Source organism: Liolophura sinensis, chromosome 9, assembly GCF_032854445.1.
Source record: "Liolophura sinensis isolate JHLJ2023 chromosome 9, CUHK_Ljap_v2, whole genome shotgun sequence".
In the NCBI taxonomy this organism is placed as follows: Eukaryota; Metazoa; Mollusca; class Polyplacophora; order Chitonida; family Chitonidae; genus Liolophura; species Liolophura sinensis.
Genome location: NC_088303.1, coordinates 1,347,500 through 1,375,258, shown reverse-complemented (window position 1 = coordinate 1,375,258; position 27,759 = coordinate 1,347,500). Strand labels below are relative to the sequence as shown.

Here is a 27,759-nt window from a genome sequence, read left to right as displayed (position 1 = left end):
GCTGCCGGTAAGTTTACATGTTTGCTGTGTGAAGCTGTCTGATTACAGATTAGCGGGAAATCATTAAGTCAGCTGCTGGTAAGTCTGCGTGTTTCTTGTGTGAAACTGTCCGATTACCGATTAGCGGGGGATCATTAAGTCAGCTGCTGGTAAGTCTGCGTGTTTCTTGAATGAAACTGTCCGATTACAGATTAGCACGGAATCATTGATTCAGCTGCTGGTAAGTCTGGGTGTTTCTTGTATGAAACTGTCCGATTACCGATTAGCGGGGAATCATTAAGTCAGCTGCCGGTAAGTCTGCGTGTTTCTTGTATGAAACTGTCCGATTACCGATTAGCGGGAAATCATTAAGTCAGCTGCTGGTAAGTCTGCGTGTTTCTTGTATAAAACTGTCCGATTACCGATTAGTGGGAAATCAATGAGTCAGCGCCGGTAATTCTGGGTGTTTCTTGTATGAAACTGTCCGATTACCGATAAGCGGGAAATCAATGAGTCAGCTGCCTGTAAGTTTACATGTTTGTTGTGTGAAGCTGTCTGATTACAGATTAGCGGGAAATCATTGTCAGCTGCCGGAAAGTTTTTTGGTTTGTTGTGTGAAGCTGTCTGATGATTCACGGTATTTAACTGATACCGTTTTTTTTTATAAGTAAGCAAATTCATAAGTATGACACGGCTTTATTTGTTACCAGCAATTGAGGTTTGGGATCCCTGCAGCGTCTATCGTACATTCGTTCCGAAATGTGATTAAAACTTGGCTGATTTCATACAGAAGCACTTCACCCTTCACGGTGTATGCATGTTCCATACGCTAAGCAATCACCAAAGGGTAAGTACTTGGTATGTAATTACAGAGCTTAGGCCGAGTTATGAAGCGTCAACTATAATTATGACATGTTCAGCTCGCGTAAACTCGTGTCCATACGTCCGGTTCAAGGAACACGCGAATTGATAATAATTTTACAGCCACTGAAAAAATTGATTCTTATCTGTCGGCGTGGAAACAAACGTACGCAGTATTCAGCGACCTCACAACACTAGAAACCTAACAGTGTGTTCTTTTTTTTTTCGCACTCACAGAAGGGAAGGGCTTTATTGTGGTAGATGTTAGGTTTCGTCATGTGACTCAGCCAATTCCCCCACGGTCTAACCGAGTCATCGGCAGGTACCCTTCCTAGCGTGTATTAAGTCAAGACGGATGCGGGATGGCCGGGCGTGTATACTGGTGTACCGTCACAATGTTGCTGTCTGGTTTACTGACAGGAACGGCATCTCGCTCAGTTCTACAGAGAAGATCTTGGTTTACTGGCTGGAAAACTGACACTGAAAAGTCAGGATTTACTTCAGAGGAAGAAAAAGCCATTGTGGAAATACACAACGAGCTCCGTCTACGTGTGAACGCTTCCGATATGAGACAACAGGTAAGTAATGTCTCTGTGTTCAAGGGTTTGTTCGTCAATACTAACTAGATGTTTGTGTTTACAGTTACCTCCAAACAAATAACTGTAACGATGATAGGGGCAAACACAGCCAGAGTTAGTAGCAGTAAATCTAACCGTTTTTGTTTTCACGTGAGAAAGTATTTAAATAAAGTTAACACTAAATTTACTGAGCATGTTGCCTAAAGTATACAATATGTGTTTAATTGACCATATCAACGTTTTGCATTAAATGAATGTTGCCGAAATAACCATTGGGAAAAAACAAATTGTGACTGGAGAAATAACCGTTAACGAAAATGTTTAACAGAAAAATTGTCGATAGGGAAATAATCATTGGGGAAAATTGTCAGCAGAGAACTGTCTGTAGAGAAATAACCATTGTGGTAAATTTTTGAACAAAAGATTGTCGATGGAGGCATAAGCAAATTGTTAATGCATAAATAAACATTAAGCAAAACTGTGAACAGAAAAATTGTCGGGGATAAATAACCTTTAGCCAGGGAAAATTTTCACCGGAGAAATGGCAGTGAAGAACAAATCATTGGGAAAGCTGTCAGCATAGAAATTGGCAGTGTGGAAATAAATATTTTGGGACGAAGCTAACGGATCAATGTTTGTTCGTGGAGAAATAATCATTGGAGGAACTGTCAAAAAAAATTTTTGAGTACGGCGTAAAACACCAATCAAATAAATAAATAACTGTCAAAAAGAAAATCTCAGCGGAGAAGAAATCATTGGAGAAAAGTGTTTAGAAATTCTGTCTAGAGAAATATTCACTGAGGGAAACTCTCATCAGAGAAATTGTCCATAAAAAATAATCATAGAAAAATTGATCAACGGTGAAATTTCCAGTGGAGAAATAATGATTGGGAGAAATGTCAACAAAACATTTGTCCGTGTGGAACAAATTATTGGCGAACTTGCCAATAGTCAGCAGAGAAATATGTCAGCGGAGAAGTAACATAACTCAATTAATTCATGTTTCTCAAGATTACAAACTGTTTACAGATAAATATGTATACGTATATTTCTTCTGGTTGATGTTTCATGTCTGAATGTTGGCATTTGCTTACCTTTGTCACATGCGATACCGTTTGGACTTCAGAGCTGGGACCCCAGTCTGGCCACAGATGCCCAATCTTGGGCAGACGGATGTGACTACGCCAGCGACAATAGGACCAGCTATGGAGAGAATCTAGCAGCACAGCCATGTAAGACAACACTATGAGGCCATTAAACAACACATGGGAAAAGTACCTACAGTGAATTTTAATACGGACTTCTGTATTGTAAAGTGTTATTTCACACAAATGATGTCGCTCTGTTTTATGAGTGGACTCTTCGTTAAAGGTGGAGAAAACATAAAAATGGCATTTCAGATGAAAGAGTGCGAACTGTTATTCGTAAATTTGGTCTTTCATATTTTGTCCGACTTTTCCTTAAGAAAAAAAAGACACTTGAAAATAATTTTTGTCTGGTGAGTATTTGGGACAACCTTTTAGTATTTACAGTCTTTGTTGAATAATGTCAGAAATGAGGATGTAACACAGGTTTAATAAATATTTTTGCACTAGAATTTATTCTTTTCAGCTAACAAATGTATTAAAATTGCATTCAATTTGGATGATATTTATATTTTTAATATGTTCATAAATATTATCATAATTAAGGTTTCGATATAAACAACAAATTTACATTTTCAAATACCCTTTTCTCTTGAAAAAAAAATCCAAAAAAATATTAAAGATTATATTTGCAAATAAGTCTTGACGCTCTTACATCTGATTTGGCATCATTTCTATGTTTTCTTCTCCTTTAAGCTAGAGCTTCGCAAAGATGTTACGTCAATGCATTCAAGGTTGAGTGAATCATTTTCTGCAGTTATTTTGAAATGTTTCAATTCAAAATGGGCGAACAGAACCGCCTGATATGTAAAGTTATAATATGTCCGTCATTATGTGACCTGAGAGTTTCTATCCTACACAAATTACCACATGAAATGTTTGAATATGTGTCACACGCGTACCACAAACTGATGGCAGCGGAATGCGAAGTACCTCTGGCGAGAAATGTTTGATAAGCCCGCAACTTCAGTAAATAATAAACGAGAAATAAACACACGATTATTTGTATAAGGCATCCAAATAGATTGCGGTAGCTTGGGGTTATATCTATGAAGCAACAAAAGTCAAACACTATCAGAGGTAAGGTAAACTTAAAGGGTTACATAGCTGCCTTCTCCCAAAGTGTGTATAAACACAATCTTTATATCTTAGTTATACAACTTGAAAATAAAATTGTAGTAATTTTACGTGCTACTTAAATTTGCGTAACTGTGTAAGTGTCACCCATTAATCTTGTCCTGAAGCCCTGTATCCGATCAAATTTACATACATATACACAGAAATTTTTTTCTCCCCAACAGTACATTTTCACGAGACGAAAGCAGTTGAGAATTGGTACAGTGAGGGCCAGCATTATGTGTACAGTAACAACAGTTGTACGCAGGTCTGTGAGCACTACACTCAGGTAAGGTTATTTGTCGTGGTACAGCGAGGGCCAGCATTATGTGTACAGTGTCAACAGTTGTACGCAGGTCTGTGAGCACTACAGTCATGTAAGGTTATTTGTGGTGGTACAGCGAGGGCCAGTATTATGTGTACAGTAACAACAGTTGTACACAGGTCAGCGAGCACTACACTCAGGTAAGGTTATTTGTTGTGGTACAGCGAGGGCCAGTATTATGTGTACAGTAACAGCAGTTGTACACAGGTCAGCGAGCACTACACTCAGGTAAGGTTATTTGTTGTGGTACAGCCAGGGCCAGCATTATGTGTACAGTATCAACAGTCGCACACAGGTCTGTGAAGTCAACACTTAGGTAAGTTTATTTGTGGTGGTACAGCGAGGGCCAGCATTATGTGTACAGTTACAGCAGTTGTACACAGGTCAGCGAGCACTACACTCAGGTAAGGTTATTTGTTGTGGTACAGCGAGGGCCAGCATTATTTGTACAGTATCAACAGTTGTACACAGGTCTGTGAAGTCAACACTTAGGTAAGGTTATTTGTGGTGGTACAGCGAGGGCCAGGATTATGTGTACAGTAACAACAGTTGTTCACAGGTCTGTGAAGTCAACACTCAGGTAAGGTTATTTGTTGTGGTACAGCGAAGCGAAGGCCAGCATTATGTGTACAGTATCAACAGTCGTACACAGGTCAGCGAGCACTACACTTAGGTAAGGTTATTTGTGGTGGTACAGCGAGGGCCAGCATTATGTGTACAGTAACAGCAGTTGTACACAGGTCAGCGAGCACTACACTCAGGTAAGGTTATTTGTTGTGGTACAGCGAGGGCCAGCATTATGTGTACAGTATCAACAGTTGTACACAGGTCAGCGAGCACTACACTTAGATAAGGTTATTTGTCGTGGTACAGCGAGGGCCAGCATTATGTGTACAGTATCAACAGTCGTACACTGGTCTGTGAAGTCAACACTTAGGTAAGGTTATTTGTGGTGGTACAGCGAGGGCCAGCATTATGAGTACAGTATCAACAGTTGTACACAGGTCAGCGAGCAATACACTCAGGTAAGGTTATTTGTTGTGGTACAGCGAGGGCCAGCATTATGTGTACAGTATCAACAGTTGTACACTGGTCAGCGAGCACTACACTTAGGTAATGTTATCTGTCGTGGTACAGCCAGGGCCAGCATTATGTGTACAGTATCAACAGTCGTACACAGGTCTGTGAAGTCAACACTCAGGTAAGGTTATTTGTGGTGGTACAGCGAGGGCCAGCATTATGTGTACAGTATCAACAGTCGTACACAGGTCTGTGAAGTCAACACTCAGGTAAGGTTATTTGTTGTGGTACAGCGAGGGCCAGCATTATGTGTACAGTATCAACAGTCGTACACAGGTCTGTGAAATCAACACTTAGGTAAGGTTATTTGTGGTGGTACAGCGAGGGCCAGCATTATGTGTACAGTATCAACAGTCCTACACAGGTCTGTGAAGTCAACACTCAGGTAAGGTTATTTGTTGTGGTACAGCGAGGGCCAGCATTATGTGTACAGTATCAACAGTTGTACACAGGTCTGTAAAATCAACACTTAGGTAAGGTTATTTGTCGTGGTACAGCGAGGGCCAGCATTATGTGTACAGTAACAACAGTTGTTCACAGGTCTGTGAAATCAACACTTAGGTAAGGTTATTTGTGGTGGTACAGCGAGGGCCAGCATTATGTGTACAGTATCAACAGTTGTACACAGGTCAGCGAGCACTACACTCAGGTAAGGTTATTTGTGGTGGTACAGCGAGGGCCAGCATTTTGTGTGCAGTATCAACAGTTGTACAGAGGTCAGCGAGCACTACATTTAGGAAAGGTTATTTGTCGTGGTACAGCGAGGGCCAGCATTATGTGTACAGTAACAACAGTTGTACACATGTCAGCGAGCACTACACTCAGGTAAGGTTATTTGTTGTGGTACAGCCAGGGCCAGCATTATGTGTACAGTAACAACAGTTGTACACAGGTCAGCGAGCACTACACTTAGGTAAGGTTATCTGTCGTGGTACAGCCAGGGCCAGCATTATGTGTACAGTATCAACAGTCGTACACAGGTCTGTGAAGTAAACACTCAGGTAAGGTAATTTGTTGTGGTACAGCGAGGGCCAGCATTATGTGTACAGTAACAGCAGTTGTACACAGGTCAGCGAGCACTACACTCAGGTTAGGTTATTTGTGGTGGTACAGCGAGGGCCAGCATTATGTGTACAGTAACAACAGTTGTTCACAGGTCTGTAAAGTCAACACTCAGGTAAGGTTATTTGTTGTGGTACAGCGAAGCGAAGGCCAGCATTATGTGTACAGTATCAACAGTCGTACACAGGTCAGCGAGCACTACACTTAGGTAAGGTTATTTGTGGTGGTACAGCGAGGGCCAGCATTATGTGTACAGTAACAGCAGTTGTACACAGGTCAGCGAGCACTACACTCAGGTAAGGTTATTTGTTGTGGTACAGCGAGGGCCAGCATTATGTGTACAGTATCAACAGTTGTACACAGGTCAGCGAGCACTACACTTAGATAAGGTTATTTGTCGTGGTACAGCGAGGGCCAGCATTATGTGTACAGTATCAACAGTCGTACACTGGTCTGTGAAGTCAACACTTAGGTAAGGTTATTTGTGGTGGTACAGCGAGGGCCAGCATTATGTGTACAGTATCAACAGTTGTACACAGGTCAGCGAGCACTACACTCAGGTAAGGTTATTTGTTGTGGTACAGCGAGGGCCAGCATTATGTGTACAGTATCAACAGTTGTACACTGGTCAGCGAGCACTACACTTAGGTAATGTTATCTGTCGTGGTACAGCCAGGGCCAGCATTATGTGTACAGTATCAACAGTCGTACACAGGTCTGTGAAGTCAACACTCAGGTAAGGTAATTTGTTGTGGTACAGCGAGGGCCAGCATTATGTGTACAGTATCAACAGTCGTACACAGGTCTGTGAAATCAACACTTAGGTAAGGTTATTTCTCGTGGTACAGCGAGGGCCAGCATTATGTGTACAGTAACAACAGTTGTACACAGGTCTGTGAAGTCAACACTTAGATAAGGTTATTTGTTGTGGTACAGCGAGGGCCAGCATTATGTGTACAGTATCAACAGTTGTACACAGGTCAGCGAGCACTACACTCAGGTAAGGTTATTTGTGGTGGTACAGCGAGGGCCAGCATTATGTGTACAGTATCAACAGTTGTACACTGGTCAGCGAGCACTACATTTAGGAAAGGTTATTTGTCGTGGTACAGCGAGGGCCAGCATTATGTGTACAGTAACAACAGTTGTACACAGGTCAGCGAGCACTACACTCAGGTAAGGTTATTTGTTGTGGTACAGCGAGGGCCAGCATTATGTGTACAGTATCAACAGTTGTACACAGGTCAGCGAGCACTACACTTAGGTAAGGTTATCTGTCGTGGTACAGCCAGGGCCAGCATTATGTGTACAGTATCAACAGTCGTACACAGGTCTGTGAAGTCAACACTCAGGTAAAGTAATTTGTTGTGGTACAGCGAGGGCCAGCATTATGTGTACAGTAACAGCAGTTGTACACAGGTCAGCGAGCACAACACTCAGGTTAGGTTATTTGTCGTGGTACAGCCAGGGCCAGCATTATGTGTACAGTATCAACAGTCGTACACAGGTCTGTGTATTCAGCACTCAGGTAAGGTTATTTGTCGTGGTACAGCGAGGGCCAGCATTATGTGTACAGTAACAACAGTTGTTCACAGGTCTGTAAAGTCAACATTTAGGTAAGGTTGTTTGTTGTGGTACAGTGAAGCAAAGGCTAGCATTATGTGTACAGTATCAACAGTCGTACACAGGTCAGCGAGCACTACACTTAGGTAAGGTTATTTGTGGTGGTACAGCGAGGGCCAGCATTATGTGTACAGTAACAGCAGTTGTACACAGGTCAGTGAGCACTACACTCAGGCAAGGTTATTTGTGGTGGTACAGCGAGGGCCAGCATTATGTGTACAGTATCAACAGTTGTACACAGGTCAGCGAGCACTACAGTCAGGTAAGGTTATTTGTGGTGGTACAGCGAGGGCCAGCATTATGTGTACAGTATCAACAGTTGTACACTGGTCAGCGAGTACTACACTTAGGTAATGTTATCTGTCGTGGTACAGCGAGGGCCAGCATTATGTGTACAGTATCAACAGTCGTACACAGGTCTGTGAAGTCAACACTCAGGTAAGGTAATTTGTTGTGGTACATCGAGGGCCAGCATTATGTGTACAGTAACAGCAGTTGTACACAGGTCAGCGAGCACTACACTCAGATTAGGTTATTTGTCGTGGTACAGCCAGGGCCAGCATTATGTGTACAGTATCAACAGTCGTACACAGGTCTGTGAATTCAACACTCAGGTAAGGTTATTTGTCGTGGTACAGCGAGGGCCAGCATTATGTGTACAGTACCAACAGTTGTACACAGGTCTGTGAAGTCAACACTCAGGTAAGGTTATTTGTTGTGGTACAGCGAAGCGAAGGCCAGCATTATGTGTACAGTATCAACAGTCGTACACAGGTCAGCGAGCACTACACTTAGGTAAGGTTTTTTGTGCTGGTACAGCGAGGGCCAGCATTATGTGTACAGTAACAGCAGTTGTACACAGGTCAGTGAGCACTACACTCAGGTAAGGTTATTTGTGGTGGTACAGCGAGGGCCAGCATTATGTGTACAGTATCAACAGTTGTACACAGGTCAGTGAGCACTACACTTAGATAAGTTTATTTGTCGTGGTACAGCGAGGGCCAGCATTATGTGTACAGTATCAACAGTCGTACACAGGTCTGTGAAGTCAACACTTAGGTAAGGTTATTTGTTGTGGTACAGCGAGGGCCAGGATTATGTGTACAGTATCAACAGTTGTACACAGGTCAGCGAGCACTACACTCAGGTAAGGTTATTTGCTGTGGTACAGCGAGGGCCAGCATTATGTGTACAGTATCAACAGTTGTACACAGGTCAGCGAGCACTACACTTAGGTAATGTTATCTGTCGTGGTACAGCCAGGGCCAGCATTATGTGTACAGTATCAACAGTCGTACACAGGTCTGTGAAGTCAACACTCAGGTAAGGTAATTTGTTGTGGTACAGCGAGGGTCAGCATTATGTGTACAGTAACAGCAGTTGTACACAGGTCAGCGAGCACTACACTCAGGTTAGGTTATTTGTCGTGGTACAGCCAGGGCCAGCATTATGTGTACAGTATCAACAGTCGTACACAGGTCTGTGAATTCAACACTCCGGTAAGGTTATTTGTGGTGGTACAGCGAGGGCCAGCATTATGTGTACAGTACCAACAGTTGTACACAGGTCTGTAAAGTCAACACTCAGGTAAGGTTATTTGTTGTGGTACAGCGAAGCGAAGGCCAGCATTATGTGTACAGTATCAACAGTCGTACACAGGTCAGTGAGCACTACACTTAGGTAAGGTTATTTGTGGTGGTACAGCGAGGGCCAGCATTATGTTTACAGTAACAACAGTTGTACACAGGTCAGCGAGCACTACACTCAGGTAAGGTTATTTGTTGTGGTACAGCGAGGGCCAGCATTATGTGTACAGTATCAACAGTTGTACACAGGTCAGCGAGCACTACAGTCAGGTAAGGTTATTTGTGGTGGTACAGCGAGGGCCAGCATTATGTGTACAGTATCAACAGTCGTACACAGGTCTATGAAGTCAACACTTAGGTAAGGTTATTTGCGGCGGTACAGCGAGGGCCAGCATTATGTGTACAGTATCAACAGTCGTACGCAGGTCTGTGAAGTCAACACTCAGGTAAGGTTATTTGTCGTGGTACAGCGAGGGCCAGCATTATGTGTACAGTATCAACAGCTGTACACAGGTCAGCGAGCACTACACTTAGATAAGGTTATTTGTATTGGTACAGCGGGGGCCAGCATTATGTGTACAGTATCAACAGTTGTACACTGGTCAGCGAGCACTACACTTAGGTAATGTTATCTGTCGTGGTACAGCCAGGGCCAGCATTATGTGTACAGTATCAACAGTCGTACACAGGTCTGTGAAGTCAACACTCAGGTAAGGTTATTTGTGGTGGTACAGCGAGGGCCAGCATTATGTGTACAGTATCAACAGTCGTACACAGGTCTGTGAAGTCAACACTCAGGTAAGGTTATTTGTTGTGGTACAGCGAGGGCCAGCATTATGTGTACAGTATCAACAGTCGTACACAGGTCTGTGAAATCAACACTTAGGTAAGGTTATTTGTGGTGGTACAGCGAGGGCCAGCATTATGTGTACAGTATCAACAGTCCTACACAGGTCTGTGAAGTCAACACTCAGGTAAGGTTATTTGTTGTGGTACAGCGAGGGCCAGCATTATGTGTACAGTATCAACAGTTGTACACAGGTCTGTAAAATCAACACTTAGGTAAGGTTATTTGTCGTGGTACAGCGAGGGCCAGCATTATGTGTACAGTAACAACAGTTGTTCACAGGTCTGTGAAATCAACACTTAGGTAAGGTTATTTGTGGTGGTACAGCGAGGGCCAGCATTATGTGTACAGTATCAACAGTTGTACACAGGTCAGCGAGCACTACACTCAGGTAAGGTTATTTGTGGTGGTACAGCGAGGGCCAGCATTTTGTGTGCAGTATCAACAGTTGTACAGAGGTCAGCGAGCACTACATTTAGGAAAGGTTATTTGTCGTGGTACAGCGAGGGCCAGCATTATGTGTACAGTAACAACAGTTGTACACATGTCAGCGAGCACTACACTCAGGTAAGGTTATTTGTTGTGGTACAGCCAGGGCCAGCATTATGTGTACAGTAACAACAGTTGTACACAGGTCAGCGAGCACTACACTTAGGTAAGGTTATCTGTCGTGGTACAGCCAGGGCCAGCATTATGTGTACAGTATCAACAGTCGTACACAGGTCTGTGAAGTAAACACTCAGGTAAGGTAATTTGTTGTGGTACAGCGAGGGCCAGCATTATGTGTACAGTAACAGCAGTTGTACACAGGTCAGCGAGCACTACACTCAGGTTAGGTTATTTGTGGTGGTACAGCGAGGGCCAGCATTATGTGTACAGTAACAACAGTTGTTCACAGGTCTGTAAAGTCAACACTCAGGTAAGGTTATTTGTTGTGGTACAGCGAAGCGAAGGCCAGCATTATGTGTACAGTATCAACAGTCGTACACAGGTCAGCAAGCACTACACTTAGGTAAGGTTATTTGTGGTGGTACAGCGAGGGCCAGCATTATGTGTACAGTAACAGCAGTTGTACACAGGTCAGCGAGCACTACACTCAGGTAAGGTTATTTGTTGTGGTACAGCGAGGGCCAGCATTATGTGTACAGTATCAACAGTTGTACACAGGTCAGCGAGCACTACACTTAGATAAGGTTATTTGTCGTGGTACAGCGAGGGCCAGCATTATGTGTACAGTATCAACAGTCGTACACTGGTCTGTGAAGTCAACACTTAGGTAAGGTTATTTGTGGTGGTACAGCGAGGGCCAGCATTATGTGTACAGTATCAACAGTTGTACACAGGTCAGCGAGCACTACACTCAGGTAAGGTTATTTGTTGTGGTACAGCGAGGGCCAGCATTATGTGTACAGTATCAACAGTTGTACACTGGTCAGCGAGCACTACACTTAGGTAATGTTATCTGTCGTGGTACAGCCAGGGCCAGCATTATGTGTACAGTATCAACAGTCGTACACAGGTCTGTGAAGTCAACACTCAGGTAAGGTAATTTGTTGTGGTACAGCGAGGGCCAGCATTATGTGTACAGTATCAACAGTCGTACACAGGTCTGTGAAATCAACACTTAGGTAAGGTTATTTCTCGTGGTACAGCGAGGGCCAGCATTATGTGTACAGTAACAACAGTTGTACACAGGTCTGTGAAGTCAACACTTAGATAAGGTTATTTGTTGTGGTACAGCGAGGGCCAGCATTATGTGTACAGTATCAACAGTTGTACACAGGTCAGCGAGCACTACACTCAGGTAAGGTTATTTGTGGTGGTACAGCGAGGGCCAGCATTATGTGTACAGTATCAACAGTTGTACACTGGTCAGCGAGCACTACATTTAGGAAAGGTTATTTGTCGTGGTACAGCGAGGGCCAGCATTATGTGTACAGTAACAACAGTTGTACACAGGTCAGCGAGCACTACACTCAGGTAAGGTTATTTGTTGTGGTACAGCGAGGGCCAGCATTATGTGTACAGTATCAACAGTTGTACACAGGTCAGCGAGCACTACACTTAGGTAAGGTTATCTGTCGTGGTACAGCCAGGGCCAGCATTATGTGTACAGTATCAACAGTCGTACACAGGTCTGTGAAGTCAACACTCAGGTAAAGTAATTTGTTGTGGTACAGCGAGGGCCAGCATTATGTGTACAGTAACAGCAGTTGTACACAGGTCAGCGAGCACAACACTCAGGTTAGGTTATTTGTCGTGGTACAGCCAGGGCCAGCATTATGTGTACAGTATCAACAGTCGTACACAGGTCTGTGTATTCAGCACTCAGGTAAGGTTATTTGTCGTGGTACAGCGAGGGCCAGCATTATGTGTACAGTAACAACAGTTGTTCACAGGTCTGTAAAGTCAACATTTAGGTAAGGTTGTTTGTTGTGGTACAGTGAAGCAAAGGCTAGCATTATGTGTACAGTATCAACAGTCGTACACAGGTCAGCGAGCACTACACTTAGGTAAGGTTATTTGTGGTGGTACAGCGAGGGCCAGCATTATGTGTACAGTAACAGCAGTTGTACACAGGTCAGTGAGCACTACACTCAGGCAAGGTTATTTGTGGTGGTACAGCGAGGGCCAGCATTATGTGTACAGTATCAACAGTTGTACACAGGTCAGCGAGCACTACAGTCAGGTAAGGTTATTTGTGGTGGTACAGCGAGGGCCAGCATTATGTGTACAGTATCAACAGTTGTACACTGGTCAGCGAGTACTACACTTAGGTAATGTTATCTGTCGTGGTACAGCGAGGGCCAGCATTATGTGTACAGTATCAACAGTCGTACACAGGTCTGTGAAGTCAACACTCAGGTAAGGTAATTTGTTGTGGTACAGCGAGGGCCAGCATTATGTGTACAGTAACAGCAGTTGTACACAGGTCAGCGAGCACTACACTCAGATTAGGTTATTTGTCGTGGTACAGCCAGGGCCAGCATTATGTGTACAGTATCAACAGTCGTACACAGGTCTGTGAATTCAACACTCAGGTAAGGTTATTTGTCGTGGTACAGCGAGGGCCAGCATTATGTGTACAGTACCAACAGTTGTACACAGGTCTGTGAAGTCAACACTCAGGTAAGGTTATTTGTTGTGGTACAGCGAAGCGAAGGCCAGCATTATGTGTACAGTATCAACAGTCGTACACAGGTCAGCGAGCACTACACTTAGGTAAGGTTTTTTGTGGTGGTACAGCGAGGGCCAGCATTATGTGTACAGTAACAGCAGTTGTACACAGGTCAGTGAGCACTACACTCAGGTAAGGTTATTTGTGGTGGTACAGCGAGGGCCAGCATTATGTGTACAGTATCAACAGTTGTACACAGGTCAGTGAGCACTACACTTAGATAAGTTTATTTGTCGTGGTACAGCGAGGGCCAGCATTATGTGTACAGTATCAACAGTCGTACACAGGTCTGTGAAGTCAACACTTAGGTAAGGTTATTTGTTGTGGTACAGCGAGGGCCAGGATTATGTGTACAGTATCAACAGTTGTACACAGGTCAGCGAGCACTACACTCAGGTAAGGTTATTTGCTGTGGTACAGCGAGGGCCAGCATTATGTGTACAGTATCAACAGTTGTACACAGGTCAGCGAGCACTACACTTAGGTAATGTTATCTGTCGTGGTACAGCCAGGGCCAGCATTATGTGTACAGTATCAACAGTCGTACACAGGTCTGTGAAGTCAACACTCAGGTAAGGTAATTTGTTGTGGTACAGCGAGGGTCAGCATTATGTGTACAGTAACAGCAGTTGTACACAGGTCAGCGAGCACTACACTCAGGTTAGGTTATTTGTCGTGGTACAGCCAGGGCCAGCATTATGTGTACAGTATCAACAGTCGTACACAGGTCTGTGAATTCAACACTCCGGTAAGGTTATTTGTGGTGGTACAGCGAGGGCCAGCATTATGTGTACAGTACCAACAGTTGTACACAGGTCTGTAAAGTCAACACTCAGGTAAGGTTATTTGTTGTGGTACAGCGAAGCGAAGGCCAGCATTATGTGTACAGTATCAACAGTCGTACACAGGTCAGTGAGCACTACACTTAGGTAAGGTTATTTGTGGTGGTACAGCGAGGGCCAGCATTATGTTTACAGTAACAACAGTTGTACACAGGTCAGCGAGCACTACACTCAGGTAAGGTTATTTGTTGTGGTACAGCGAGGGCCAGCATTATGTGTACAGTATCAACAGTTGTACACAGGTCAGCGAGCACTACAGTCAGGTAAGGTTATTTGTGGTGGTACAGCGAGGGCCAGCATTATGTGTACAGTATCAACAGTCGTACACAGGTCTATGAAGTCAACACTTAGGTAAGGTTATTTGCGGCGGTACAGCGAGGGCCAGCATTATGTGTACAGTATCAACAGTCGTACGCAGGTCTGTGAAGTCAACACTCAGGTAAGGTTATTTGTCGTGGTACAGCGAGGGCCAGCATTATGTGTACAGTATCAACAGCTGTACACAGGTCAGCGAGCACTACACTTAGATAAGGTTATTTGTATTGGTACAGCGAGGGCCAGCATTATGTGTACAGTATCAACAGTCGTACACAGGTCTGTGAAATCAACACTTAGGTAAGGTTATTTGTGGTGGTACAGCGAGGGCCAGCATTATGTGTACAGTATCAACAGTCGTACACAGGTCAGCGAACACTACACTTAGGTAAGGTTATTTGTGGTGGTACAGCGAGGGCCAGCATTATGTGTACAGTATCAACAGTCGTACACAGGTATGTGAAGTCAACACTTAGGTAAGGTTATTTGTGGTGGTACAGCGAGGGCCAGCATTATGTGTACAATACCAACAGTTGTACACAGGTCAGTGAGCACTATACTCAGGTAAGGTTATTTGTCGTGGTACAGCGAGGGCCAGCATTATGCTATTTTTTATAAATAAAAAAAATATCAATCTGGCTGAGCATTGGTTAATACCTCTTCCGACTGGCCGCCGAATTAGACAAAACTAAGAGTGGTTGTAAAGAGATATACCCAGTCATATTTCAGCATTTCTAGCGAAATATGACAGCGTTTATAATGTGTCACCTTTTGTGTTTAAGCCTACATCTTAAGAGGCTACACCAGAGGTTTTTACCCCCCGCCCCCCCCCGCCACACACACACAAAGCAGAATGCTAACCGATTGCTGTTTATTTATTATAAAATTTATAAAACGGGTCGCATTACAACCTTTTAAAACTTCGGACTTTTTGGAACACGATAAAGAGTACAGGCACTGGGGGAAATAATTTGAGCTATTCTTGCTAAATACAGAAAAATGATTTCAGAGCGAATATGGATTTTTACCCAAAATCACCGGTACAGTTTAACAACTTGTTTTTGTTTGTATTAGTTTTTGGTGATTTTCTTTTCATTCCTGCTGTGACAGTTTTGTACTTCAATGCAGGATTCTAGATTACCAGCCGATTATTTGGTGCTTGTTCTCGCCTTACAGGTCGTGTTAGCGGAGTCAAGCAGACTTGGATGTGGAATCAAGTACTGTTCAAATTTTACCACACTAACATTATCGGATGCCTATTTCATTGTGTGTTACTACGACCAAGCGTAAGTACACACTTATCATACAATACACAGCGGGATACGAATGGTTACTAAGTAGTACTGTAGAGTTATCTGTTGGTCTTTGAGCTTCATAACTAATCGACAAGAGAACATTTAGTTGCAATGATGACATTTTAAGATGATCATACAGACAACTGGATAGATGTGACCTAACACCTGATGGTATTTTGTCTAATATAGTTTCCGTGCTCCGGCACCCTCATATGCAAGTACATATTGTATACATGTGTAACATATTTGGTCCCCCCGGCTATACACGGTTCCCTCCAACCATAATGCTGGTCACCGTAGTGTAACTGGCATGTTGAGCGCGGCGTAAAACACGACTCAACTATCGGCAAAAAATAAATGTATTTATTTATTTCACTGTTGCTTATCTCAATACGGGAGAATTGTTCACTTTTACGACTGCAGACAGCTCTGTTGGTGCAGGAAACGGAAGTGTCCTGCTTAAATCACCTGCCTCTGGCAAGTTACTAACAAACTTTGCCACGTGATCTTTAGTACCTGTGAAGTAGATCCTCTGTCAACTATAAGTTCCATTGTCAAATCAAAGTATCCAAATGAGGAAGTTTTTAATACATTTGTAACTGTGCCTCATAAATTTCAAGGATCCTTGTCAACTAAACACGAATATCCAGCGACCACTGAAAAGGCACCAATCAAAAGGAGAAAACATTCAAATTCCCTTTGATTCTCTTACACACTTCTTATTAACTCACAAGATGTTCTGAAGAGTTCACACAGCATGGACATCACTGCGGTTAACATATAATGGTGAATCAGCTATTTGTGATAAAGTCTTGTTAACCCAAAAAAAAACACAATCAGTAACTTTTGTTTGATTTGGGTTTGCTTTGGTATGTTCAGGTATAACAACAGTCGAGTGCCTTACAGGGAGGGTGCCGTGTGTTCCAGCTGCCCTTCTGACGCACCGATCTGTGACAACTCCTTCTGTCGTGAGTTTTGTAGCTATATAGGCTACATAAACATATGATTCCAACAAGGATCGCGTAGATTTAGTCAGAATGCTAGATGTGACCCCAGAAGTTGTGGTGTCCCCCAGAAGCTGTGGTTCCCCTCAGAAGCTGTGTTGAACATTCAGCTCTGACTAGGTGTCTTCGTTGAATGAGCTACTGTTTTATAATTACTGGCATTCTGAATTTCTGTTTGATGAAACTGAAAATCAAACTTACGCTTTTATTTTTGGCACATTCCTATCCTACCGATTCCTCTTACAGGATAAAACACCAATCCAGCTAATCACACACGTATTTTTTCTTGAAACAGTTCTATGTGTATTCATTTTGAATGCATAAGGTCTGGCAATTTGCAATGTGCAGGCTAAGGCCTGGTACTACATCACTGTCACAATTGAGTTGGCTAGACAAGGCCACAATAGAATCCAGTGTATTAAACGCATTTTAGGGGAAAAAATTGAAAAATATAAATCGAACTATTTTCTTGATCAGTATTTAATGACTTTCAATGTGAAGTGTAGGCCTACTTACATGTTAGTGTCTTTCTGATCGGTGTCGAGATTTGACGGGCACCATTTCTCACTGAAATCTTATCTGTAAACATGCTTTAAAATCTAAATATAACATAATTGGAACTGTATGAGATAGCCATAAGCGGTCACAGTAATTCTCTGATCGATTAAAGGGAAAAACTGACTGACGACCAGTTGGTTACATAACAGATATCCCCGTTCCAAACCTGCCACCATTTTTTTTTCAACTGAATTTTAACTGAAATCGCGAAATTATGAGGATTTTATTAACACATCAAACAGAATCTGATTTACAAGTTCTTCTGTGAATTAGGTGTTGAATTTTCTGTCATTTTACTTTCGATTTTGCGTTTATAAGTTAACAGTATCAACTACGTATCTGAGCAATTTCCGAATGCGTTTTATGGAAAACTTCACAAGTAGCGACAACTTTTCCAGTGGAATATGTTCCAATTCTTTTGTGATTTAATATAATTTAGTAACAGACATAGAACTAAAAAATTAATTATATTAGAGGACTCATTATTAACTCTAATATATCCCTTATAGGTCAGAGAAATATGAACGACACCACTACCACTGAAATAACAACGGAAACAACAACAACATCAACAACACATCAATACCAAGAGCAAAAAACAACAGTAACAACCATGTCCAGCAAGTGGGGCATCGACTAGTACAGCGTCCTCCAGCACAGTGACGACGAATATGGCAATAGTCGTGAACGGAACAGGGACTACAAACACTTCGGACTGCGGCGTGAACGGAACGGGGACTACAAAACACTTCGGACTGCGGCGCCTGCAGCTCATACAGTGAGAACGCGACGATCACGAATTCGAGAACGACAACCTCATCAACTTCACATAGTGGTGTCACACGTGGCAGAGCAAGCCTCGGCAAAACTGAAATCTTCGGCCATGACGTCGTGCTTTTCAGTGATCTCTCTGTGTTTTAGTTGGATGCTATCGCGACACTGAAATTGAAGCTAGACAGATGTTAAATGGAGCTTGATTGTTTAATTACTGGCGTTAGATTGAAGTTAAAGCAAGACAAAGGTCACGGTTCTCGGGCGTATCCAGGAAAGTATTCATTTTAAACACATCTATGATGTGGGTTACCTATATATATATTTTGTGTGATATACATATACTAGTATATCAATTTTTGTCTGCCACGTATTGTTATTGTAATTAAGCATTTCCCTAGCTACGGCATGAACGAACATACTGAATTTCTCTGAATTTTGTGGACAGTTACTTGTGATAACAAAATCATATTTTCCTCACCAAAAAAAAAAAAAACTACAACGAAAGCAGATAACATTTTCTTGTATTTTCTGAATCCGCTTATTCGTCATGTTGGATATATGCCACACTGGATATATGAACAGTTTCAATCTAAGCCCAACTGGGATGGACATTTCATTACTGAAGCCTTATAAACTATCGTGGTACAAGATTGAGATACTGATTTCATTCATTCCTTTAGAACATTCCTTGTGTCTTTTCAACATCACTGAAAACTTCAATTGCTTTTCTTTGTATTTTTAATTTTATAGTTTATATAGATCTACCTGTTTTAGTGGTTTATGCCGGAAGTTGTTTTCTGAATTGGCCTTCAGATTATTGGCCTTGAACTTCCAGTGTGGTTGACGGCTGTGATAACAAGTGCTTGTTTTGAGGTTTGCATGATAGAAATATATTGCTAGAAAAGTTCAGATTTCATATGGACATTTAACGACATCTTGTTCATTCCATTGAACATCGCTTTCACAAAGTGAAAAACAATTAAATTGTGTAAATAAACTGTTAGCATATTTAAGTTTGTGAATAGATTTACCTTCTTGTGAATAGATTTGTCTTTTTGTGAACAGATTTACCTTCTTTTGAATAGATTTACCTTCTTGTTAGGAAGAAACATAAAACTTCAGTCGAAAAACACACATTTTTCAGATTGAATTGAAATGTTGTTTGCTTCTGGAACATTTGTCACTTGTACAGCTTTTTTACATCAAGAAGATGTTATTGCTCAGGGCCAATTTCAACGCTTGCTAAACGATTTCATCCAATTTGTGAAGAGACAAGATGATGTGGCAGGTTTTGCTGAGACCATATCTGCGTGTCTTTAGTGGTATGTTTAAGGTGTAATAGCTTGTTCATGCGGGCATGTACATAGCAAATATTTGGGGAATGTGTGAGTAAAGTTATACTGTTACCAGTCGATATTTTAAGGCACATTGTAACGTGAATTGAAGCGGTTTGGATGTTTTGTGGAAAACAGCGATGCATTTCCCAAACCAATAGTGTACCGTAACTTATAAAAAATACTGAATTAAAACGGTTGGTTCCACACTTCAGGAATGACATACTCATGAACAGCTATAGGACTTGTCTGTTTCAGATAGTTTCGGACAATAAATTACAAATGAGATGACTGTATCATTTGTCAGAGTCGGCAGTTAATCCCTAAATCTGTGGTAGGAATCATTGGACTCAATGAAGCGTTTGTGTTCACCGCCATGAAATTAAGAACTCATGAGCACGTCTAACAGACAATGTTTTCGGGTTGTACGATCGGAAGTTCGCTGTGTCACGCCTTGGTGGTCAAAAGGATCGGACAGGTACACACGTCAGTAAAAAGCTGTCACTGAACAATGAGAGGTGAGACAGGAAGATTTATGGCCATTTAAGACAGAATTTTGTGGACAACTGCCAAATAAGTAACGAATAATATTTGAAGGATAGGCTATATGCATGTACATGCAACTGTGAGACGTTTAACTTAGGAAGGGAAATGATTTAGCAGATATTGTAAATTTATCTAGTGGGATTTTATAGGCGCCAGGCTTTCAGCGATTATTGGAGTGTCTGATGATACATTTTTTAATTTCCTGGGATCATCTGTATATTGGACTTCCAATTTTGGTGACATTATTTTCTCTTAAAAACAAGCGATGTTCATGTTGTGTGAATTCTCTTTTACTAGACCAAGATGCGTGCTTTACATTTTTAGACGTCAGTAAAGCTTTAGGTAAGGTATGGCACGCTGGACTTCTGTATAAACTTAGACAAATAGGAATCGAAGGTGACCTGCTAAAATGGCTAGAAAGTTATTTAAACAATAAATCATTTAACGTATGTGTAAATGGAGCTGAATCTCATCCCGAATACATCTACTCTGGAGTGCCATAGGGTTCTGTCTTTTGGCACCCTTTTATTTCTTCTATTTGTAAATGATATAAACAGTGATGCAGAATGTAAAATAAATGTATTTGCTAACGACACTTCTCTTTTTGAACTTATAAATGATATTACTTTTTCTGAACTTAAAATCAATAGAGATCTCCAACGACTAACAGACTGGTCAAATCAGTGGCCAGTGACTTTTAACTCTCTAAAAACTGTGCCTCTACTTGGTTCACTTAGAAAGAATCCAATTCGTCCTAAATGATTCTGAATGGCCTTGAAGTGAAGAGCGTTGAGTCTCATAAACCCCTCGGTGTAACGCTGCAGGAATATGGGAAATCGGGCAAACATGTTCTAGATATCATCTGTAAAAGTAACAGAAAGTTAAGCATAATAACCAGGACTAAAGCAGCTCTTAGTAGAAAAAGCCTGATTAATTTATACCTCAGTACTGTCCGATCAACCATGGAATATGCTGATGTTATTTTTGATAACTGTTGTATAAACCTCACTCAAAAATTAGAACAAGTACAACGTCGGACAGCGCAATTCTGCGCTGGAGGCCTTCGTTGCACTTCATACAGTGCCCTCATTGATGAGTTAGGTTGGGAACAACTTTACGTTCGTCGCCGAGCGCACAGGCTACTTCAGTTTTATAAAATAGTTAACGGTTTATCTCCCCCATGTCTTCTACAATTATGTCCGGTCAGAAATAATGATGCTGACCATTCGCACAGGCTTAGAAACGGTAATGACCGTTGCCTTTTTGAATGCAGGATAAATATCTTTTCTTCCTTATTTTCCCCATAAACGACAAAGGACTGGGACGACTTATCCTCTAAGATTAGAAATTCATCGTTTTTCAGCCTACAACATTTTCTTACCCCCAAATCCGAAAATTGAATATTCTTTATAATATTTTCAATATCGATATGTCTATTTTGCATTGTAGAATAAGGATGGGACAGAGCGATCTTCAAGCTGATCTGTTTAAGTATATTAGTATCCCAGATCGGTCTTGTAACTATTGTCCATCTGCTAATGGAACAGCGTATCATTTCCTAATAGAGTGCCCACACTTTGCCGCTCCTAGGAAGCATATACTTGTAGACATAGCAAAAATCATGTGTCCAGGAGCTCACCAATCTTTACTTTTGGCTGATTCACTCATTTCCAAATACCTATTTAAAGTGTTACTTTTTGGATCTAATGATTTGGATCTCTTAGATAACATTAAATTATTTCAAACCATCCACAATTACCTCCTAACCACCAAAAGATTCAGCCATTAATGCAAACGATGTTCGCAATTGGTCTTAATTTTTACTTAATATGCTAGTATGCATGTATGTACAGGTACATTTACTTATGTAGACAATGCTATTTATTTATTCCAAACTAAGATTTAACCAGTTAATTTGTAATCGGTCATAATTTTTATTGTGAATATCTGTGAGGCTTAATTCTTGCGTTTACTTTACTTTATTTTACTTTGTTCTATTTCATTACTATATAATTGTAAGTTATCAGATATTACTTTCAAAATAACGTTTTTCAAATGGTGTAATTAAATGTAAATAATCTTGTTGAGGAAAACTCCTCGTAGCCACTGGCTGTGGGCAATCCTCTTTCAATAAATAAAGCATTAAATTAAATATCTAATGTCTATAGGGTCACTTCCGGTTTGCACAAGTGTTGTCTCCTTGTTTGGAATATCTAATTATCTAGCTCTCAAATCTCTCGGATCATTTGTAAAGGAGATACAACCAGATACTTCCGGTTTTAACGATGTCACGTGAAATGTCTATCCATCCATGTATATGCGCTCATTTAACACCCCATAGCACAGTACAGCCGCATTCCTGCCGAGTATCCTTGGTCCATCATGGTTCCCGGTTGGCGTAATGTGATCCACAATCCAGCCGCATACCGTTATGGTTCTCGGTCGGAGTATTGTGGTATACAGTACAATCGCATACCGGCCGAATACCCTACGCCCAACATGGCTCCCGGACGACGTATCGTGATTTACAGTACAGCCGCATACCGGCTGAATACCCTACGACCGTCATTTCACCCGGTCGGCGTATTGTCATGTACAGTACAGCCGCATTCCGCCGAATATTCTGCGCCCTTCATGGTTTCCGGTCGGCGTATTGTGATATACAGTCCAGCCACATTCCAGTCGAACATCCTGCGCCCTTCATGGTTCCCGGTCGGCGTATTGTGATATACAGTCCAGCCACATTCCAGTCGAACATCCTACGCCGTTCATGGTTCCCTGTCGGCGTATTGTGATATACAGTCCAGCCACATTCCGGCTAAATATCTTTCACCCATCATGGCTCCCTGTCTGCGTATTGTGATATACAGTCCAGCCGCATTCCCGTCGAATATCCCACACCCATTATGGCTCCCGGCCGGCGTATTGTGATATACAGCACAGCCGCATTCCAACCGAAGATCCAACGCCCTTCATGGTTCCCGGTCGGTGTATAGTGATATACATTACAGCCGCATATCGGTCGAATATCCTACGCTCTTCATAGTTCTAAGGCCGGTGTATGGTGGGCCCACCATGGCCGGATCATGAGCCAACTGACACGTAGGCCCGACTCACTTTGAGTCCTTGATGGTGGACTGCTTTGAGCAAGCTCAGCTACGCTCTGCTATGTTATGCTATGCATAGTATCTAGGCCCGCACCTATGTTAGTATCCGCGCCCGCAACGATGCACTCTACAGTCTGACTGCACCTTCATGTGCGGTAGGTGTGTAGCTGTGTACTACGTTATACTGCACTGCACACATGACACGCCACATACTACACCACACCACACCACACCGCACCACACCACACCGCACCACACCACACCGCACCACACCGCACAGAACTATACTGCACTATACTGTACTATGCTGCACTATACTTGTACTATACTTATACTATACTATACCACATACTATACTTTACACCATACCATAATATACTATACTATACTATACTATTCTATACCATACTATGCCATACCATTCCATACCATACCATACTTTACCGTGCCGTACCGTAATGTACTGTAATGTATTGTACTGTACCGCATTGCGCTGCACTGCACTGCACTGTACTGTACTATACTATACTATAACATGCTATATCGGAGGGAACAACAAGCTTACTACTCAACCCTTACTGGCAGACGGATATCGAAGGGAACAATAAGCTTACTACTCAACTGTTACTGGCTGACAGATGTCGAAGGGAACAATAAGCTTACTACTCAACTGTTACTGGCTAACGGATATCGGAGGGAACAATAAGCTTACTACTCAACCGTTTATGGCTAACAGATATCGGAGGGGACAATAAGCTTACTACACAACCCATACTGGCTGACGGATATCGGAGGGAACAATAAGCTTACTACTCAACTGTTACTGGCTGACCGATATCGGAGGGAACAATAAGCTTACTACACAACTGTTACTGGCTGACGGATATCGGAGGGAACAATAACCTTACTACTCAACCCTTACTGGCAGACGGATATCGGAGGGAACAACAAGCTTACTACTCAACTGTTACTGGCAGAACGATATCGGAGGGAACAATAAGCTTACTACTCAACTGTTACTGGCTGATAGATGTCGAAGGGAACAATAAGCTTACTACTCAACTGTTACTGGCAGACGGATATCGAAGGGAACAATAAGCTTACTACTCAACTGTTACTGGCAGACGGATATCGAAGGGAACAATAAGCTTACTACTCAACTGTTACTGGCTGACGGATATCGGAGGGAACAATAAGCTTACTACTCAACCCTTACTGGCAGACGGATATTGGAGGGAACAATAAGCTTACTACTCAACTGTTACTGGCTGACGGATGTCGGAGGGAACAATAAGCTTACTACTCAACTGTTACTGGCTGACGGATATCGGAGGGAACAATAAGCTTACTACTCAACTGTTACTGGCTGACGGATATCGGAGGGAACAATAAGCTTACTACTCAACCCTTACTGGCTGACCGATATCGGATGGAACAATAAGCTTACTACTCAACCCTTACTGGCTGACAGACATCGGAGGGAACAATAAGCTTACTACCCAACTGTTACTGGCTGACGGATATCGGAGGGAACAATAAGCTTACTACTCAACCCTTACTGGCTGACGGATATAGGAGGGAAGAATAGGCTTACTACTCAACTGTTACTGGCTGACGGATATCGGAGGGAACAGTCTTTAGAGATTTTTCAGAACCATTTACAGAAATGAATTGAAAGTTTCTACGTGTTTTGGCAATGGTGAGTTACAGACAAAGCTTCAGTCGCCTGGTCCAACAAGATTATGGCCATTTTTGTCTTGTTTTAGAGTTTGACAGTTTTCTTACTGCTTTAAAAAGGGACCATCATTTTGAATTGAACTTGGAATGTGGCTTTACATATAATAGATAAACTGTCGCCTGTGTATAATTATATTTTATAATCGAGATAAATGCGTGTTAGCAAACAAAGTGATAGAAAGCCCTTTGAGCAGAGATTTTGTGAACGGGTTAACAACCGCTTAATATTCGAGGACTCGTATATTATAAACCAGAAAACCAAACAATATTCACTAAATTAAGGCGTCCTCTATGGTCACGTCGTCTTAAGTGCTGGTCTCTCTCTGCAGATGTCAAGCCAGCACTGAATTAAGGCTTCATCAATGAACACGTCGGCTAAGTGCCGGTTTCTCCCTGCAAAAAGTCAAGCCCGCATTGAATTAAGGTTCCTCATGGGTCCTGTGCTGTAAAGTAACCTGTTTCTCTGTGCAGACCTGAAGCCCGCACTAAGTTAAGGCTTCCTGATTGATTCCGTCGTGTTAAGTGCTGGTCTCTTTCTACAGACGTGAAATCCGCACTGAATAAAGGCATACTCATTGGTCCCGTGCTGGAAAGTACCTGTTTCTCTCTGCAGACCTGAAGCCCGCACAGAGTTAAGGCTTCCTGATTGATTCCGTCATGTTAAGTGCTGGTGTCTTTCTGCAGACGTCAAATCCGCACTGAATTAAGGTTTCCTCATGGGTCTTGTCGGGAATTAGGGCTTCCTCATTAATTCCATCGTGTTAAGTGACAGCTTGTTCGGATGCGGCTTTACATCAAGAGGCTGGTCAGCAGCTGGAAGAGTGGAAGTAAGTAAAGACTAACTTATTATAAAATATTATACGCATAAGATTAGCTACTTTCAATTTGCGAAGCATGCAGGTTTTCTCAGGCACTGACATTAATTAACGGGAAATTGTCGATCAGGAACACGCATAAATCATTCTATTTTCAAATAAGCATCCGTGCACCAGATGAGTGCTCCGGATCCTGTGTGTACATAGTGAAAAGTGTTATTTGTTTATTTGTGCAAAGAGCATAAGTTGGTATCCTATTATCTGAACAGAACGTGTTGTCGGTCCTGCGATCCGCCAAATACCTAGTTTACACAATATAATCGGTATTATCTCAAATTCTACTTGTGGATTCTTCGTTCTAACTGTTTGTTCATCTTTGTGCGTAAGTATATATTATTCAAGGTCAGTTAATGTTCCACATTACGGAGGTCGATTGGCGCCTGAGTTATTTACACTCATACACGTAGGAGTTGAAAAAATGTGGTTGCATAGTGCCTGTAGTGACGAGTATGCGTCATATGGAATAAATCAAATTTCATAGGAGACGTATGAGAAGTCTTGGAGCCAAAAATAACTCCCTGTACATCGATTCGTTAAATCGTTATCGGAAGATGGTAATTTTGATGCGATGTATGATTAAATTTAGAGGTGAAACAACAACATTGGCTGGTCGACCTATTTCACTATCACAGGTTAAACTAGTTGAACAATGTCTTTTCGCCGCCCTGTTCGTGTCAATACTAAACACACTGACTCCATCCACAGCTCTCCTTCCTAGAGTTTTGTCTAGTAGTGAACTTGATTCAAAAATGAGTTTGTTTCAAAACAAAGAAATACCCGTTTTTGTTAGGGACGATAAATGATTGACTGAAATTTCACTGGCGGAATATCATTGGCTAAATGTTGCGGTGGCAATACGCAATCGATGGCGGTAATGTTGCCGTTTGTGCAGTTCTGGTAGCAATGAGCAGTCCACGGTGGTAATGTGGCCGTTTGCACAGTCCTGGTAGCAATAAGCAATCCACGCTGGTAATGTGGCCGTTTGTACAGTTCTGGTGGCAATAAGCAGTTCACGGTGGTAATGTGGCCGTTTGTACAGTCCTGGTAGCAATAAGCAGTCGACGGTGGTAATGTTGCCGTTTGTAAAGTCCTGGTAGCAATATGCAATTGACGCCGGTAATATGGACCTTTGCGAAGTCCTGGTGGCAATAAGGAGTGGATGGCGGTAATGTTGTCGTTTGTGCAGTCCTATAGCAATACGCAGTCGACGGCGGTAATGTGGCCGTTTGCACAGTTCGGGTGGCAATAAGCAGTCGATGGCGGTAATGTTGACGTTTGTACAGCCCTAGTAGCAATTCGCAGTCGACGGCGGTAATGTGGCAGTTTGTTACAGTCCTGGTATCAATAAGCAGTCGACGGCGGTATTGCGGCCATTCATACAGCCCTGGTAGCAATACGCAGTCGACAGTGGTAATGTGGCCGTTTGTGCAGTCCTGGTGGCAATACGCAGTCCACGGTGGTAATGTGGCCGTTTGCACAGCTCGGGTGGCAATAAGCTGTCGATGGCGGAAATGCTACCATTTCTACAGCCCTGGTAGCAATACACAGTCGAACGGTTTTAATGTGCAGTTCGCACAATCCTGGTGGCCATAAGCAGTCGACGGCGGTAATGTTGCCGTTTGCACAGGCCTGGTAGCAACAGCGGTCGACGGTGGTAATGCGGCCATTTGTGCACATTTATGCTGGGCATTTCTTTTACCCCCACCCATAAAAACCAATTTATTTGATTGGTGTTTTAGGCCGTACTCAAGAATATTTATACGACGGCGGCCAGCATTAATGGTGGAAGAAATCGGTCAGAGACCGGAGGAAACCCAGGACCATCCGCAGGTTGGGGCCAGATCTTCCCAATTACGGCCGGAGAGGAAAGCCAGCCTTAGCTGGACTTGAAGTCACAGCGACCGTATTGGTGAGAGGCTCCTGGGTCATTACGCTGCGCTAGCCCGTTAAGCAACTGAGCCATGAAGGCCTCCACAGATATTTATAGTATAG

The 27,759-nt window shown here is 42.5% G+C and overlaps 1 protein-coding gene across 1 annotated transcript; it reads left to right on the top strand.

Moving 5' to 3' along the window:
- Positions 1–1,204: 1,204 nt before the first annotated feature.
- LOC135475407 (glioma pathogenesis-related protein 1-like) lies at positions 1,205–22,103 on the top strand. Its single transcript, XM_064755292.1, has 6 exons — positions 1,205–1,418; positions 2,545–2,650; positions 3,865–3,968; positions 15,714–15,823; positions 16,712–16,800; positions 17,904–22,103. The coding sequence occupies exons 1-6, from the start codon at positions 1,236–1,238 to the stop codon at positions 18,032–18,034; spliced, it is 723 nt and encodes a 240-aa protein (XP_064611362.1). The 5' UTR covers positions 1,205–1,235; the 3' UTR covers positions 18,035–22,103.
- The last annotated feature ends 5,656 nt before the right edge of the window (positions 22,104–27,759 follow it).

Coding starts and splice junctions, on each gene's coding strand:
- LOC135475407 (XM_064755292.1), top strand. CDS start 1,236: ATGTTGCTGTCTGGTTTACTGACAGGAACGGCATCTCGCTCAGTTCTA. Junction 2,651..3,864: donor GAATCTAGCAGCACAGCCAT/GTAAGACAACAC, acceptor TCTCCCCAACAG/TACATTTTCACGAGACGAAA. Junction 15,824..16,711: donor GTGTGTTACTACGACCAAGC/GTAAGTACACAC, acceptor TGGTATGTTCAG/GTATAACAACAGTCGAGTGC.